This window comes from Lemur catta, chromosome 1, assembly GCF_020740605.2.
Source record: "Lemur catta isolate mLemCat1 chromosome 1, mLemCat1.pri, whole genome shotgun sequence".
Lineage (NCBI taxonomy): Eukaryota > Metazoa > Chordata > Mammalia > Primates > Lemuridae > Lemur > Lemur catta.
Genome location: NC_059128.1, coordinates 205,429,563 through 205,443,568, shown reverse-complemented (window position 1 = coordinate 205,443,568; position 14,006 = coordinate 205,429,563). Strand labels below are relative to the sequence as shown.

The window sequence follows — 14,006 nt, the reverse complement described above, 5'->3', positions numbered from 1 at the left end:
CCAGACTCACCTTACTCTTCTTTTGCACCTGGCCATGGTCACTAGCAACATATACTGCTCAACTGAAGGAAAACCTTTGATAGAGGGCCCTGGGTGCTGTATCGTTATGAGTTAATTTACCTAATGAACCCATTAGGAACATGAACAGTAAACAGGTGCACAAACAAAGCCAGAATAAAACAGATCTCATCAGAATAACTGAGCTAATAATTAAACCAAAATTTTTCTGACACTGTTTCTGAACACACAAAAGTGAGGTGATTATTTTTTGCACATCCTTTTCCTTTAAAAAGTTATGCATTGTCAACAAAGACCAATTTAGGGGTCACGGAGTAAAAGAGAAACTCAAACCTCTCCCTTGCTATGAAGCAGTGATCAGTTGCAGAGGTGAGATGTGGTCAAGATTTTTAAAAGCAACACGCACTGTTGAATTTTCCCTACTGGTTGTCCAAAGATACTCCCAAGAATGACTCAACTCCCCCAGACTAAGAACCTACTGAAAACACACTCCTTCTCTTCCCAACGGGGGTAAACACATTCCTTTTCTTCCCATTTGGGGAAAGTAGAGGATGGGAGGGAAGGAGTCAAAACCAGAGGCACCATAATCTAAAAACTGTCTATTTCAACTATTCGTAATGGGTCTGTGCCTCTTACAATGTCTATTTTAAGTTTGCAGTTGCAGCCATGCCTCCCTTCTGTGCGTCTGTGGTGGATTATAGCACAGGAAGGCAGCCAAGGGACCCCCTGATGGGTGGTGGTGGCAGCAATAGAGTGGTGGGAAAAAGTGACTCTTCCTATTGAGGAGGGTGGGCAGGTAGAGAACATCGTCCTGGCAGGAGATGGTACCTTTTGAGTCATCAGGAATGACTATGGGAGGGCTGATGTCTGGAAGTTCCTCCTCTCCTGGCTGTAACCCCCTGGCTCGGAGATGGTTGATATCAAGTAGGTCTGGCATATCAATAGAAACATCTGCAAAATGAGAGAGATTATATTCACTGGACACTCCTAAAACCCATAATCACCTTATTATAAAACCAGCACTACTAACTCTACATACTTGTGTCTAGGAAGAGCTAAAGGATGCTTTTCAGTTCCCTGTAATACAACAGTGAACCAGCAAATTCATCAAGACTGATTATATGTTAATTGAGAACTTGGGAAACATACAGCAGGTAGCAGGATTTCACACGGAACAAGAACAAATCAGTTAAGCCAGAAGAGGTCACAAACTGGCAGACCATAGGCCATTTGTGACCCAGACACATTCTGTTGGATGTTTCAAAAATGTTGGCAATAAGGCCGGGCACGGTGGCTCGTGCCTGTAATCCTAGCACTCTGGGAGGCCAAGGCAGGAGGATCACTTGAGCTTAGGAGTTCAAGACCAGCCTGAGCAACAGTTAGACTCTGTCTCTACAAAAAATAGAAAAACTAGCCAGGGATGGTGGCGTGTGCCTGTAGTCCAAGCTACTCTGGAGGCTGAGGCAGGAGGATTGCTTGAGCCCAGGAGTTTGAGGTTGCAGTGAGCTACGATGATGAGGCCCCTGCACTCTAGCCAGCGGGATGCGCGAGACATCGTCTCAAAAAAAAAAAAAAAATGTTGGCAACAAGTTCCAATTTTTAAATCAGAAGATTTCATTTAAAAATCTAGATGTCCATCTTATTTTGAACAACATAAAGCTATAGCATATTCTCTTACGGTAACAACCCTAGAGCTGGTCTTCAGCTTCTACTCTGGACAGTGGTGCCCTCTATAACGGTGTGACACAGATCCCACTGCTCCCTTTCACATCCATGACCTGAGCGTCACGTTTGTGCTATTCTGATCTCATAGTAACGTTTTTCTAATCCATGTCTTTATCCAAAGCGGGAATACCCAAGCAGGACCCAGATAGCTAGCTACATGTTTCTTACGCCCAGCCCACGCCTTTCATTTAGGTTGTTACCCTGTCCTTGTGAGGCATTTGAGTGTGCAACCCCTAGCTTACACTTCTTCTCAGGTCATGACAGGCACTGTGGATATTCTAACTAAGGTATTAAATAGAGAATGAAGTCTTAAAGAAATTAATTGAATCTCAAGTGTATTAGTCTTCGGAGTACATTTTTTAACTTCTTGGCTCAGTTGTTATTGTGTTGATTTACTCAAATACAAAATTTATCAGTCTTATAATAGCCTGTCAAGATTTAGTACTACACACATATTCAGATGAAACAATAAAAAATGGGTTCAAATGTTGGTACAGGATATGTCATTTGGGCTAGCAAACAAAACCTGAAAATACTGTCCCCAAAATCAGTTATGATGTCAGGTATGTATATCCTATCTTAAAACAACCACCTAAAGAACAAAGCTTAGTTTAAAAAAATTAAATTTCAGGGGGGCCAGCAAAACCAAAGAAAAAATCTGACCAACAAAATCAATACTATTGTTCCTCAAGAGAAAAATTCAGGTTCATTAAAGAAAACTTTGAGGCTCCTTTAAATTCAGCAAATCAATGACACCCGATTCAATTTTTGGTCTTTTACAGAAATTCCAAGGGCAAAAAAAAATAAGAAAACTGTTTCCAAAGCAGTTCAAAGCCTTTAAGAACAAGTCAGTTTTCTCTCTCAGGTACATTCCAGGTCCATGGAAGAAAAGCCAGTGATCAACATCCTGACCTCTGCCTCCCCTCTGCTCACAAAACTATTCTACAAGGAAACGCAAGGGTCTCCCACAGAGTCAGTGACAGCCCAGCACAACTTCACATGGCAAGCAGGTGCCATGGAACTATTAGTGCTGGGGCTTTCTAGGGTCTTCTGTACATTCTTCCACACCCCTGAGGACAACCTAATAACATCCTTCATATTAGATCATAGTAGTAGAGAAAGGGTTTTTATGCATTGTCTGGAAAATTAGCTTCTAACAATGGTCAAGGGCCTTTAAAATTAGCGAGAAGAAAGGCCAAATAAGACAAAAATCACACTCCTTTTTTGACTGTTTAATGCAACTGACTACTTCTATTTTATCACTGATAAAATTTATATGATTTAAGTGCATGTCATTAGCCACACCTGCCTGCCTCGGAGGCAGAGGAGAGATGCTCAGAGAAGAGTATGTCTTCAACTACCTGCTACTCAAAGTTTGCCTTTGGACCAGCGGCACCAGCATCACCACACGGGAGCTTGTTAGAAACACAGAACCTCAGGCCCATCTCAGACCTGCTGAATCAGCATCTGCATTTTACCAAGATCCCAGGTAATTTAGATGCACGTTAAAGTCTGAGAGAGTGCTGTTTATTTGACAATGTAAGGATTCTGTTGTAACTCTCAGAATCCAGTCATTTCAGAACCCATTACTGAAGGGGTGGGTTAGCAGGTGGCAGTTTTTATTGTTGGTGCTTATCATATACTCTGATTCAAAAGAGTATATGATGGGAAAGGTGAGAATGGTGGGAAAAAGAGTGAAATGGAACTGTTTGTGGCAGCCAACTACATGGGGTCTTTCACATGCCATGTTTTTTAAATGGCTAGTTTGATGTTTTAAGCAAAAGCATGCAAAAGATACCTACCAAATTTTTTGGGAACCCAGTCAAGACCAAAAGTGAACTTCTTTATCTGCACTACCAAGTATTCAGGGAATGAGGCAAAGCGAGATGTTCTGGGAAACACAAGGGGATATATCAATGAAACAAGCAATAAGAATTGTGAATACAGTTCATGAAGCATCAAAAGCTTTGTCTGAGGCACACCTGGCTGTTCCGGTGACTGAACTGAGGAGGAACACTCGAACACACACATATACGTGGACACACACTCACTCACTCCTGCCCATTTGTCCTGGCTTCTTCACAAGAAGAAAATGTTTAACGTAGGAGAACGTTGTGCCTTGAGAATGATTTGGGAGCCATTTCAAAATTAGTACTTGTACTTTGCTGTGACATTTTACATTTCTGAAAGTGCTTTTCAACCATTTATGTTTCCAAAATCCTTGCTAGAATTTAGTATATATATTTGTAAGTGTTTATGGGCATGCATGCATTATGCGTCCATATGTGGGGTTTGGAAAAGCTCCCCAAGTGATCCTGAAACACCCCCACCTCCTCTCCCACACAGAACCTCTACCATGAAAATACTACTGTACCTACATCCATGGTCACCTGGATCCTAGCGGAAGACACTAGATATTTTGGATGCTTACCGCATAATCTACGGAGAGTGTGTGTGTGTGTGTGTGTGTGTGTGTGTGTGTGTGTGTGTGTATGTATGTGTATATATAGTAAGTATATAAAATATCTAAATCTGGGCCTTAAAGTTTAAAATTAATACTTATGAGCGATATCTTGAGTTCTCTTAAAACTTACAGAAAGGCTTAATTGCCTGGACTTGGATTTGACAATTTTATGAACAGACTGTTCAACTTGTACACCAAATTCATGCCTCCATTCCAGCTCATTCACTCGGCATTTATCATTTTATTTTTAACAACCATTTCTATTTGATTGTCAATGTGGGTATGGTAGATACACATAAAAAAGAAAGCAAGCTGTTGACAAGTATCACAGGTATCTTTTAAAATAAAGGATTCTAGAACACCCTCCCCTAGACCCCACTTTTCAAATCTAAGTCACTGCCTTCTATTTGGCATCGCAGCGTCTCAGAATTCAGAAAACAAATGCAAGTGCATTGCTGCCCCCTAGTGTAGAAGAGAAGCCATTGTACGGAGCACTGGACCAAAAAAAGAGTCAAAGGGTCTCGGCTATGTCGCTTCATTCACTCCAAATCTGGGCAAATCACTGACCCTCTCAGAGGCTCCGTTTTCACATGTACAATATGGATTTACCAATAATATCTACTTCCAGGGATGTGTAATGCTCATGAAATGATGTGAAACCATTTGGCACACTAGAAAGTAGTGCATTACATATACCTAAGGAATTAGGAACACTATTTCATCAGGAAAGAGCTAGAATCCATGGACCCTTGGACACTGAACTGGTCTGTCACTGACCTGTATTCTTCCCTCAGGCAAGTTATTTAAACTCTCTGTATCTTAAATTCTTCGGCACAAGGTTGGTAGAAAGGTAAAGTCAGTAACTTAAAGGAGCTGTTCCGAAAACAGGAGCTTTATCATTCTATCAAATAGCAGCCTCATCAGCCTATTACTGTCCTGCCTCACTCTCCAGAAATTATATTTTATCCCTAATTAGGTTTTCCTATCTTCTGAGAAGCAGTAATAAACATCATTCTTATCTAAATGTCGCCAAGTCCTCAACTGCACCAAAAATCAACAAACTCCATCTGGTATTATGATATTTTCAACTAATGTAAAATGTTACCTTTCTACCCTCCTCTTCTTAGCACATTAACTTAAAGTCTGGAAAACACATAACAGTGAAATCAACCAAAAGTCATCAGTAAATCAATAATTTCCAAAATATGATTCGGGAGCCCTGAGACTCCCGAGACTCCCCTGAGACTCTCGGAGCTGCTCCGTGGTCAGTACCTGGGCGAGATTCCAGCTAGTGATACCACGGGAGGGGCAGTGGAGGAACTCAAGGCTGGGTCAGGGATAACAACACATCACTCTGTTAGGGGTAGCTACCCACCTAAGAGTACTAGAAAGCAGGTTTAGATGGTGTCAACATTCTTTATTCATCTTTGTAACCTCTATAGAGTCTCAAGTAGAATCACACATGTAGTAACTGCTCAATATATATCTGTTCAAATCAATCTCAAAAGTAATACTCTTCATTTATTGCAGTTTGGGAACATCAAGTTTGTTACTTAAATCCAGCAAAGTTATAAATTATGGTCTGCTTACTCTTTCATTCCTAAAAATTAACCCCAGAATTAAAATTTTTCTTGGAAAGCTATACATTTTTAATAAAGACCATTAGAATGTTAATCATTCAAAAAGGTCTAGATAGGCTCATAGCAAATTTACTTCAAAGAGTTGTTGTGGGAATTAAATGAGTTAAGACATACAAAGTGCTTAGAATAGGTCTTGACAGAATTACTGTGTTGTCTGTGACAATCTATTAACATTATTTAAAATATATCAATTGTTCACTAACTATAATTAAGGCAAAAGAACCCTGAAGACTTAAGAAAAAATACATAAACTATACCTCTCCCTGACATTAATATTGTCTATTGTATTGAAAATTTGGCAAATAAAAAAAGACAATTTTACCCTTTCCACTAAATATGTCAAAAATATGATATAATAATTAATCAACCACACTCAAGGCCAAAGAAAGGAGGAAAGATAAAGATAATAGTAATAACAATTGCATCATCTTATATATACCCTGTGCCAGGCACTGTGCGAAGCACTTTACGTGGCTTATCTTGCTTAATCCTTACCTCAACCCTATAAAGGAAGTAGTATTATTATTCCCCATCTACAGATAAGGAAACGGGGGCTTATAGAGGTAAGATCACTTGGGCAAGGTCACATACCAGTAAGCTCTACACTGGGTGTTCAAACACTGCCCACCTACCTAGAGTCTGTGCTCTGGAACCACACACCATGCTTCTCTCTTAATAAATAACAGTTCAGTAAAAATCTCCCCCCGCAACCCTTAATCTGTGAGCTGAGCGAGGGCAGGAATTAGGTCCTGTTCCACCCATTGCCTACAATATGCTGGGTGAGCAGTAACATTTGCTGGGTGAATGAACTTTTGAAACACTAATATTCTTCCCAGACACAGTCTGCTCAGGATCATTTAGGGCATGGGCCTTTATGTCTGGCCCATACACACCTAAGATCCACCAAGATCTTTAGGGCACCTTTTGCCTCCTCCTGGTCTATCAGGCTCCAGTTCTAACAAAAGAAAAGTTCAAGGCCCCAAATTAACAAAATGTAGGCTGAGTCATGGCCTACATTACGGGAAATAAAAATGAGAGATCTTTTAGAAATTCACTGAACTGGTTTCTGCAAAGGTGATATTTGAAACGTGATAAAGCTTAATAAGGAATGAGCCAAGCTCCCGGGTGCAAGGATGAGCAAGCACGGCAGGAGTGTCGGCTCCCATACAACCGGCACTAGGAGTTCACACTTGGAACCCAATCAGACCTGAACGAATCCCACGTCTGCCACTTACTGGCCAATCACTTCTTTTATTTCCTCATCTGTAAAATGAGAAAATAATGGTAACTGCCTCATACTACTAAGAAGATAAATATGACAACTGATGGAAGTGCTTAAATACATGGCAATAATAAATGTGCAATAAATGATAGTTGCTTTATTACCTTTAATATTGTTTTTTCTTTCCAAATATTGTTTTTTTCTATCCCACAAGGACCAGTTTCAATTACTTACAATTGTGATACACCCAATACTAATTCTTTTCACGTTTATAAAAGGCACATACAAGAGCATGCATATACAGAGAAAAAGGAAAACAAACACGTTTAATATCTCCTTTGAAGGACTAAGGAAAACAGAAATCCCTCCTCAAGGAGTCCAGATAGCTATGGTAGCACTGCCTACAACTAAATATTTTGTAGCATCTGAGGAGAAATTCAGGTCAGCAAGCATCACTCCTCCATTACAGACAGAAGGATGGTAGGTGGTGACTTTGCCCCAGGACAGAAGATAAAGTGGGACGTGGACACGGGAGAAGAATCCAGATCTGACCACTAGTCCTGGGCTCAGAGAATCTGTCTGTGGAAAGTTAATGCCTCCCAGCTCCATCTCAAAGATGGGCCTTTTCCAAATGTTGAGAGGCTCCTCCCGGGCAGGGCACAGGCAGAGAGAGGCAGGCCCAGAGAGTACGTCACAGCCTGCACTTCTAAGAAATCAGGCCACTTTTCTGAAGAGCAGAAAGGGGCAGCCACGGGAAGGGTAGATGAAGCCCACCCCCACTCTGCGGCTCGCACTTGGCGCTGGGGGCTTCCTAGGCTTCCAGGCCCCAGAATCACCTTCCACCTCCCAAAGATAATCAGAACAAAAGCACAAACAGAAAATGATAAATGTTTACGGAATCTTCAACCCATTGTCATTGATTAAAGAAATTGCTCCCACCACTATCAGAGTGTGTAGATTTCTAACTGCCCAAAGACGTCTCCAAGTGGCAATGAAGTGTATTGCTCACATTTATTAATAACACTTCAACTCACCAACTGTTATCTGCAAAGACACACACACACACACACGTGCACACATGAACATACACACACATGCAAACACACAACACATACAAACACCCATGCACCACAGCTGAGCAGTCCTAGCATGAAAACTTATCCAAAAATGAACAACTGATAACTGAACGAACTACTATTAATCATTCTTTGGATATAGAGCTTTTTAAAACTTATTTTAAGAAAATATGGCTTTTTTTAAGTGTTTGAAATAAATTGGTTTTGCTTTACCATTTTTAACAAATGAAGTCTATAATCTTCAACAAAGCAGAAGTCTAAAGGATGGATTTCACAGAGAATAAATGATTTAGGTTTGACTGATATTTGATGTTGTAGTGAAAACAGCCAGCTATTTCATCCTTTACTCACCTTTACCACTGACCAAGAGCTCCACCTTAGCCTTGAAGAAAAGTGGCCAAAGAATATCTAAAAGTAGTGAAAATTCCCAGAGCCAAACTTTCAGACCTCCATTCATTTTATGCCACTATAAGCACTTTTTTCCCAATTAAGTACAGCAATATAAAGTGTGTTGACAAGGACTCAACTGTATCAAATGAACTAAGGTAGTAAAGAAAAAAAAAATTGTATATACCCGACAACCAGCCTCACAGTGTGAAAACAGGACATCTCCTGACCAAACCCTGAGCAGCTCATTTGAGCCACACTCAGGAGCCCTTATGTCCACTTTGAGATGCCCCAAGACTCCTAGTCTCAAATAGGAACAGAGTCAACCAAGTTCTAGACCAAATCTTTAATTATGAAATTAAAATATATCACAATGGGGTTTAAATACTGAAGCCTGCCTTAAGTATTTTTGTAATTTCTTCATTAATAACATTCTTGGTATTTGGGGGTAGGGGGTGTTTCTTGGCTGTACCCTGTTGGTAAAGAAGAGAGAGAGACAGAGAAAGAGAGAAAAGCAAATTCCTTGCAGAAGATAAACCACGACCTTGTATTTTAAAAGAAGACACCCTCCCTAGCACATAATATAAATCACAAGCCTGTTTTATTAGACAGGTCTCACAAGTGAAGTCAATGACCATTAGGGTGTAGGAAGCATAATCCCATCCCACACACATGAGCAAGCACACACAGACTCATACAACACCCGGCCACCTCTCCCCGACCCCTGTCCCCACCTCTGCAAGCCCCTCCTCACCTCACTGCCACCACACCACACACACACACTTACTTCACACCCGCAGACTTCGCTTGTAGGGCGCTGCTCCAGAAATCATCAACATTTTCTGGTTCAGAAAAGGCCTGAAGGCAGGCACTAAATGGTATCTTGGCACGAACCAACTCAGGAAGGGGTCTTCTGTTTGCTTCTGCTTCCCTTCTCGTCAATTCATACGCAATCAGTTCATCTGAGTGAAAGAGTAAATGAATGACCTCGTGACCGCTCTTATCTTCTAGAAACGAAAAACACCCTCTTTGGACAGTCCTCCCTGAAGGCTTCTGGTCTGGGCCAGGTTTGCTCACTTGTTTCCCTTCACAGGGTCAGAGAAGGCCTGAAAGGCTGTTCTCGGGCTGTCTTCAGAGCTGCACTGACAGGCGACACGGAGCCAGTCACATCTTTTTGCCTGTTCCCCTCTGAGACTGGCAGGAGGCCCTGTGAGTGCGGGTGAGAGGTTCAGACCATGCGCCAACATAAATGCACATGAACTTGGTCTTTCATTCGTCCAAAGGTCAAGCCTGGGATTATTCAAACACCATCCTCCAAATACAAAGCCTTCACATCAGAGAATTTTATAGCTGAAAGAGATCCGAGGGTTCACCTCTTCCCAGGCCCTTCACTGCCTTGCTGAGTGAACTGAGGCCCAAGGTCAAAATCAGTCAATCACTGACAAAGCTGGACTTAAAACCCTAACCAGCACTCCCTCTGCTACCCTACAGATGAGGCCAGAAAGGGATGCTAAGGAGTGTCAAGAGATCAAGTTTTCCCAATGATGAGACATACACACACACACACACACACACACACACACACATACACAAAAGTAACAAAAACATTCCTGTTAACTTTAAGCTGTTTTAAAATAAAACGATCAAGGGGGGAAAAAAACAGATAAAAGCAAAAAGAACTACCACTGTGCTCCCTGTCAGGAACAGACCCAGTGTTATACATTTTCTGATTCTGTTCCACCAGCAGCTATGATTAGAGGTCATAGGTCCCACAGAGTGTGGGGCCAAGGAGGAGGATAAATATAGGACTGTAGTTATCCACCATTACACATCCCAAGATACCAACCACCACTGCTGAGACCCCAGATATCAGGGCTACCCACCTCAAAGGCCTCTCTGTACTATCCCTACTCAGATGATTAAATACTAAGGGAAAAAGAAATGAACAGGCCATGAACCTGCCAAAAGTCAGCAGATCTGCTCCTGGAAACCTATAGTCAAAATTTTGTATGGATTTTGAATGGCCTTTCTGGTCATTTCTTTTTGTATTTCACACACCCCACCCCAGCCAATCACTCCGGATTTATTAATGTATAAGTACTCTTATGCAATATGTGTTTTCCTGAACATACCTGAATATGCTTTTAAAATTCATTCCCCAGTCCACAGTTTATGATGTACTTATATATAGGGTGCTAACATTAGGTGTTCCCACCAATCGATTTCCAGAGACTACATTATAAATCTCCTTTCTGGAAAAAATAGTCACCACTCATAAATTATAAATAGCAAGTGAGAGAAGATCTTAGAACTGAGCACAACATGTAAGTCGGTATCCCTGAGGTGGGAAACGAAAGCAATTAAGCCTACTTCTAAAAAGGAAACAAACCACAGACCCCCACTCCCTTATTTCTGCCGTGTATAATAGATAAGAATTTGAAAACTGGTCAAAAGCCACATGAGCTTATAGAAAATGGAAATCATTTCATCTTAACATCATCATAATCATCACTTTCCAACTGGCATAATAAACTGATCGATTCCCCCCAGAAAAAGAGGAAAAAAGGCCACCCAGGGAGTTGTTGAACTCTATAAAAATGACCAGTTCACAGGCGACAAGCAATCTAGCCTTTTCTGCTTCTAAGATGTTAATTCAAAGAAATGCCATTTGTCCAGTTTGCCTGGGAAGAACTAGATTAGTCTGATGGAAGGAGAAAGAACCTTCCCCTGAGAACCCAGCATTGCTGCCACATCTCTGTCTCCTTCTCTCTTCTCAAGTCCACAGGCCCTTCTCAGGGGCTTTGCGCCTACAAAGAGCCCTGCCACAGTTTATCACCCAGGAGAGGCATCTTAAATACTCAGTTGCCAAAGCTGGACGATTTCAAGAGACCTCTGCTCAAATGTCTAACTTCAAAAAATGCAGTTCTGGCCATTTCCCTAGGACTTATATAGCACAACTTATGAATGATGCTGTTAAACAATCTTCTATATATATCATTACCAATAATTGCCCCAAAATTATGCTGACTCCAAAACAACTAGTTGGTCAAGCTTATAGGCAGTGAAGTAGGTTCCTTCCATAAAAACCTCCATAAAACCTGTGATGCATTTGATTCTTCTCAAGAGAAAGTCAATGGGGACTAAGGAAAGATGAAAACAGATGCGGAAACCAGACAGCATCTTGGCTGGGTCTACTCCTGATACAACTTCTCAGTGACTAAACCGTATTATCTCCGATTAGAGGGTTTTCCCACATGAAGACACACATTGCTAATTTCCCACTTTGAAATTGTTACCCTTGTTGGTTGCTGCCTCCATGGCCACAGGTAACTGCATCAGGTAATCCACCCTCTCTGTGTAGCGAACTTTTCTGGTCTGACAGCACTGAATACGTTCTTCCACCAAAAAACGAAAAACGTCACTTGGGTTTTCTGAGCCGATGCGGTTCCTCTGAAGATTGGATTACATCAAGTTAGTAAATGTATGAATACTAGGCCATTAAAAATTAGCATAAAATCAACTATAAATCTGGTGTAAAGATCCGACTTTACTAAACATTTCCTCTGGGCATGCCAGTTCACCAGAGTACTTTAATAGCAAAACACTGGAATTCATCTAAAGTCCAAATAAAATATAATTCATCATGTGAATTAACATTACAATATTATTAAATTAAAAATTGGCTGGGCACGGTGGCTCACACCTGTAATCCTAGCACTCTGGGAGGCCGAGGCGGGTGGATCACTTGAGGTCGGGAGTTCGAGACCAGCCTGAGCAAGAGCAAGACCCCGTCTCTACTAAAAATAGAAAGAAATTATCTGGCCAACTAAAAATATATATAGAAAAAATTAGCCGGGCATGGTGGCGCATGCCTGTAGTGCCAGCTACTCAGGAAGCTGAGGCAGTAGGATCGCTTAAGCCCAGGAGTTTGAGGTTGCTGTGAGCTAGGCTGATGCCACGGCACTCACTCTAGCCCGGGCAACAGAACGAGATTCTGTCTCAAAAAAAAAAAAAATCATGGGAGAGGGACTGACATAGATGGAATAAGGAGAAAGGAGAAGGAAATAATTCAAGAGAAAGGGGATAAAATAAAGGAATGCCCTGGAAAAACAAAGGCATGTATGATATGATTCTATAAATCAGTTCATGTGAATTAAATACAAATAAAAAAGAAATCATGCTATATTAGCATACGTAATGATGCAGCAAAACACAACAGGGTAAGCGCAAGCACTGCTTACAAAACAGCACACAGGGAATGACCGTGACCTGGGCAGTGACTGGCGGGACAGAGGCAGCAAGTGCACACTGGTTGTGGGAGTTGGTATTATGAGGGATTTTGATTTTCTCCTTTGCATTTTCTATATTTTCCACGAAGAACACTGTTGTATCAGGAAAAAAAAGTTTTTAAGGGGAAAAAAAGCCTTTATTCAGGAATTCTCAGTGGCTTTTAAAAACCACAGCATTTAATACGATTTGATTCTGCTGTGAGCAGAGTGACCATCTCTGAGCAGTGGCAGGAGGACACCAAATACCACACAGGGCTCTCAAGCAGCTTTGTCACAGAGACCAGAATAAAAAAAGGTGAGTGAAATAACTGACAACCTCTCCTGTAATGTGTACAGATTAAAAGGGCACAGAAAGATGCACATGTGTCTGGAAAGCAGGGCGTGAGGAGTGGTCACAGCAAGTGGGCTGAGCAGAGAAAGCCTCCAAGAAACCGATTCTGAACCCGCTTCAATGGGGAGAAACTGAGGTGAGAAGCCAGTGGCGGGGGGCGTTCTGGTCAAGCCACTGTGGACGGCACCTCGCGGCTGGGCACACTCCTTCCAGCCCCTCTGAGCACTTGTGAAAACCGACTTACTCACCTCTACTAGATTCACCAGGTGCAAGAAGAACTCCTGTGCATCTTGCTGTCTATTGGAGGAGAATTCCGGGTGGCTCTTGCTTACAAAGGCCTTAAACATGCGTGGAGAGATCCCATTTTGTTGAGGCTAAATTATAAAAATAAAATCGATTTACAATACTTTCATACATATTAACAGCCCTAAGTGGCAAGCAGAGCAGGGCTTACCATAAACCCCATTTTTCAGATGACACATTTGAAGCCCAAAGAGGGTAAATAATGATAACGGCAGACAGTCACTGGACATTTAAGTGTGTACCAGGCCCTGCACTATGAAACTTACAAAGAACAGGATGGGACTCTTCTGGTGACTCAAGACTAAGGACAATGGGTGATAAACACCCCACTTTCTAAAGACAGGCTCTTAACCCATCCTCACAGGACTTGCTACATGGTGGCCAAATGTCACAGCCCATTTCAGAGCAGGCTAGAGACTCATTAGGGAGGAAGGGCCCTCTGAAGGAAGTTACAGGGGAGAAGAGCTCCATAGCATCTCCCTGTCCCTCCCCTGAGGGTATAGGTGAGAACCGCTCCTAAAGCACAGAGTGCTGGCAAGTACTCACAAGAA

The 14,006-nt window shown here is 41.7% G+C and overlaps 1 protein-coding gene across 1 annotated transcript in view; it reads right to left on the bottom strand.

The window, feature by feature from the left end:
* Positions 1–14,006, bottom strand: part of USP13 (ubiquitin specific peptidase 13) — a 115,173-nt gene that overhangs the window by 27,504 nt on the left and 73,663 nt on the right. Inside the window, exons 11-15 of the mRNA XM_045539726.1 lie at positions 13,401–13,526; positions 11,829–11,982; positions 9,320–9,494; positions 3,546–3,634; positions 847–969 (exon numbers count right to left, since the gene is read on the bottom strand). Coding sequence (XP_045395682.1) covers positions 847–969; positions 3,546–3,634; positions 9,320–9,494; positions 11,829–11,982; positions 13,401–13,526 — 667 coding nt within the window. The remainder of the gene's footprint in view (positions 1–846; positions 970–3,545; positions 3,635–9,319; positions 9,495–11,828; positions 11,983–13,400; positions 13,527–14,006) is intronic.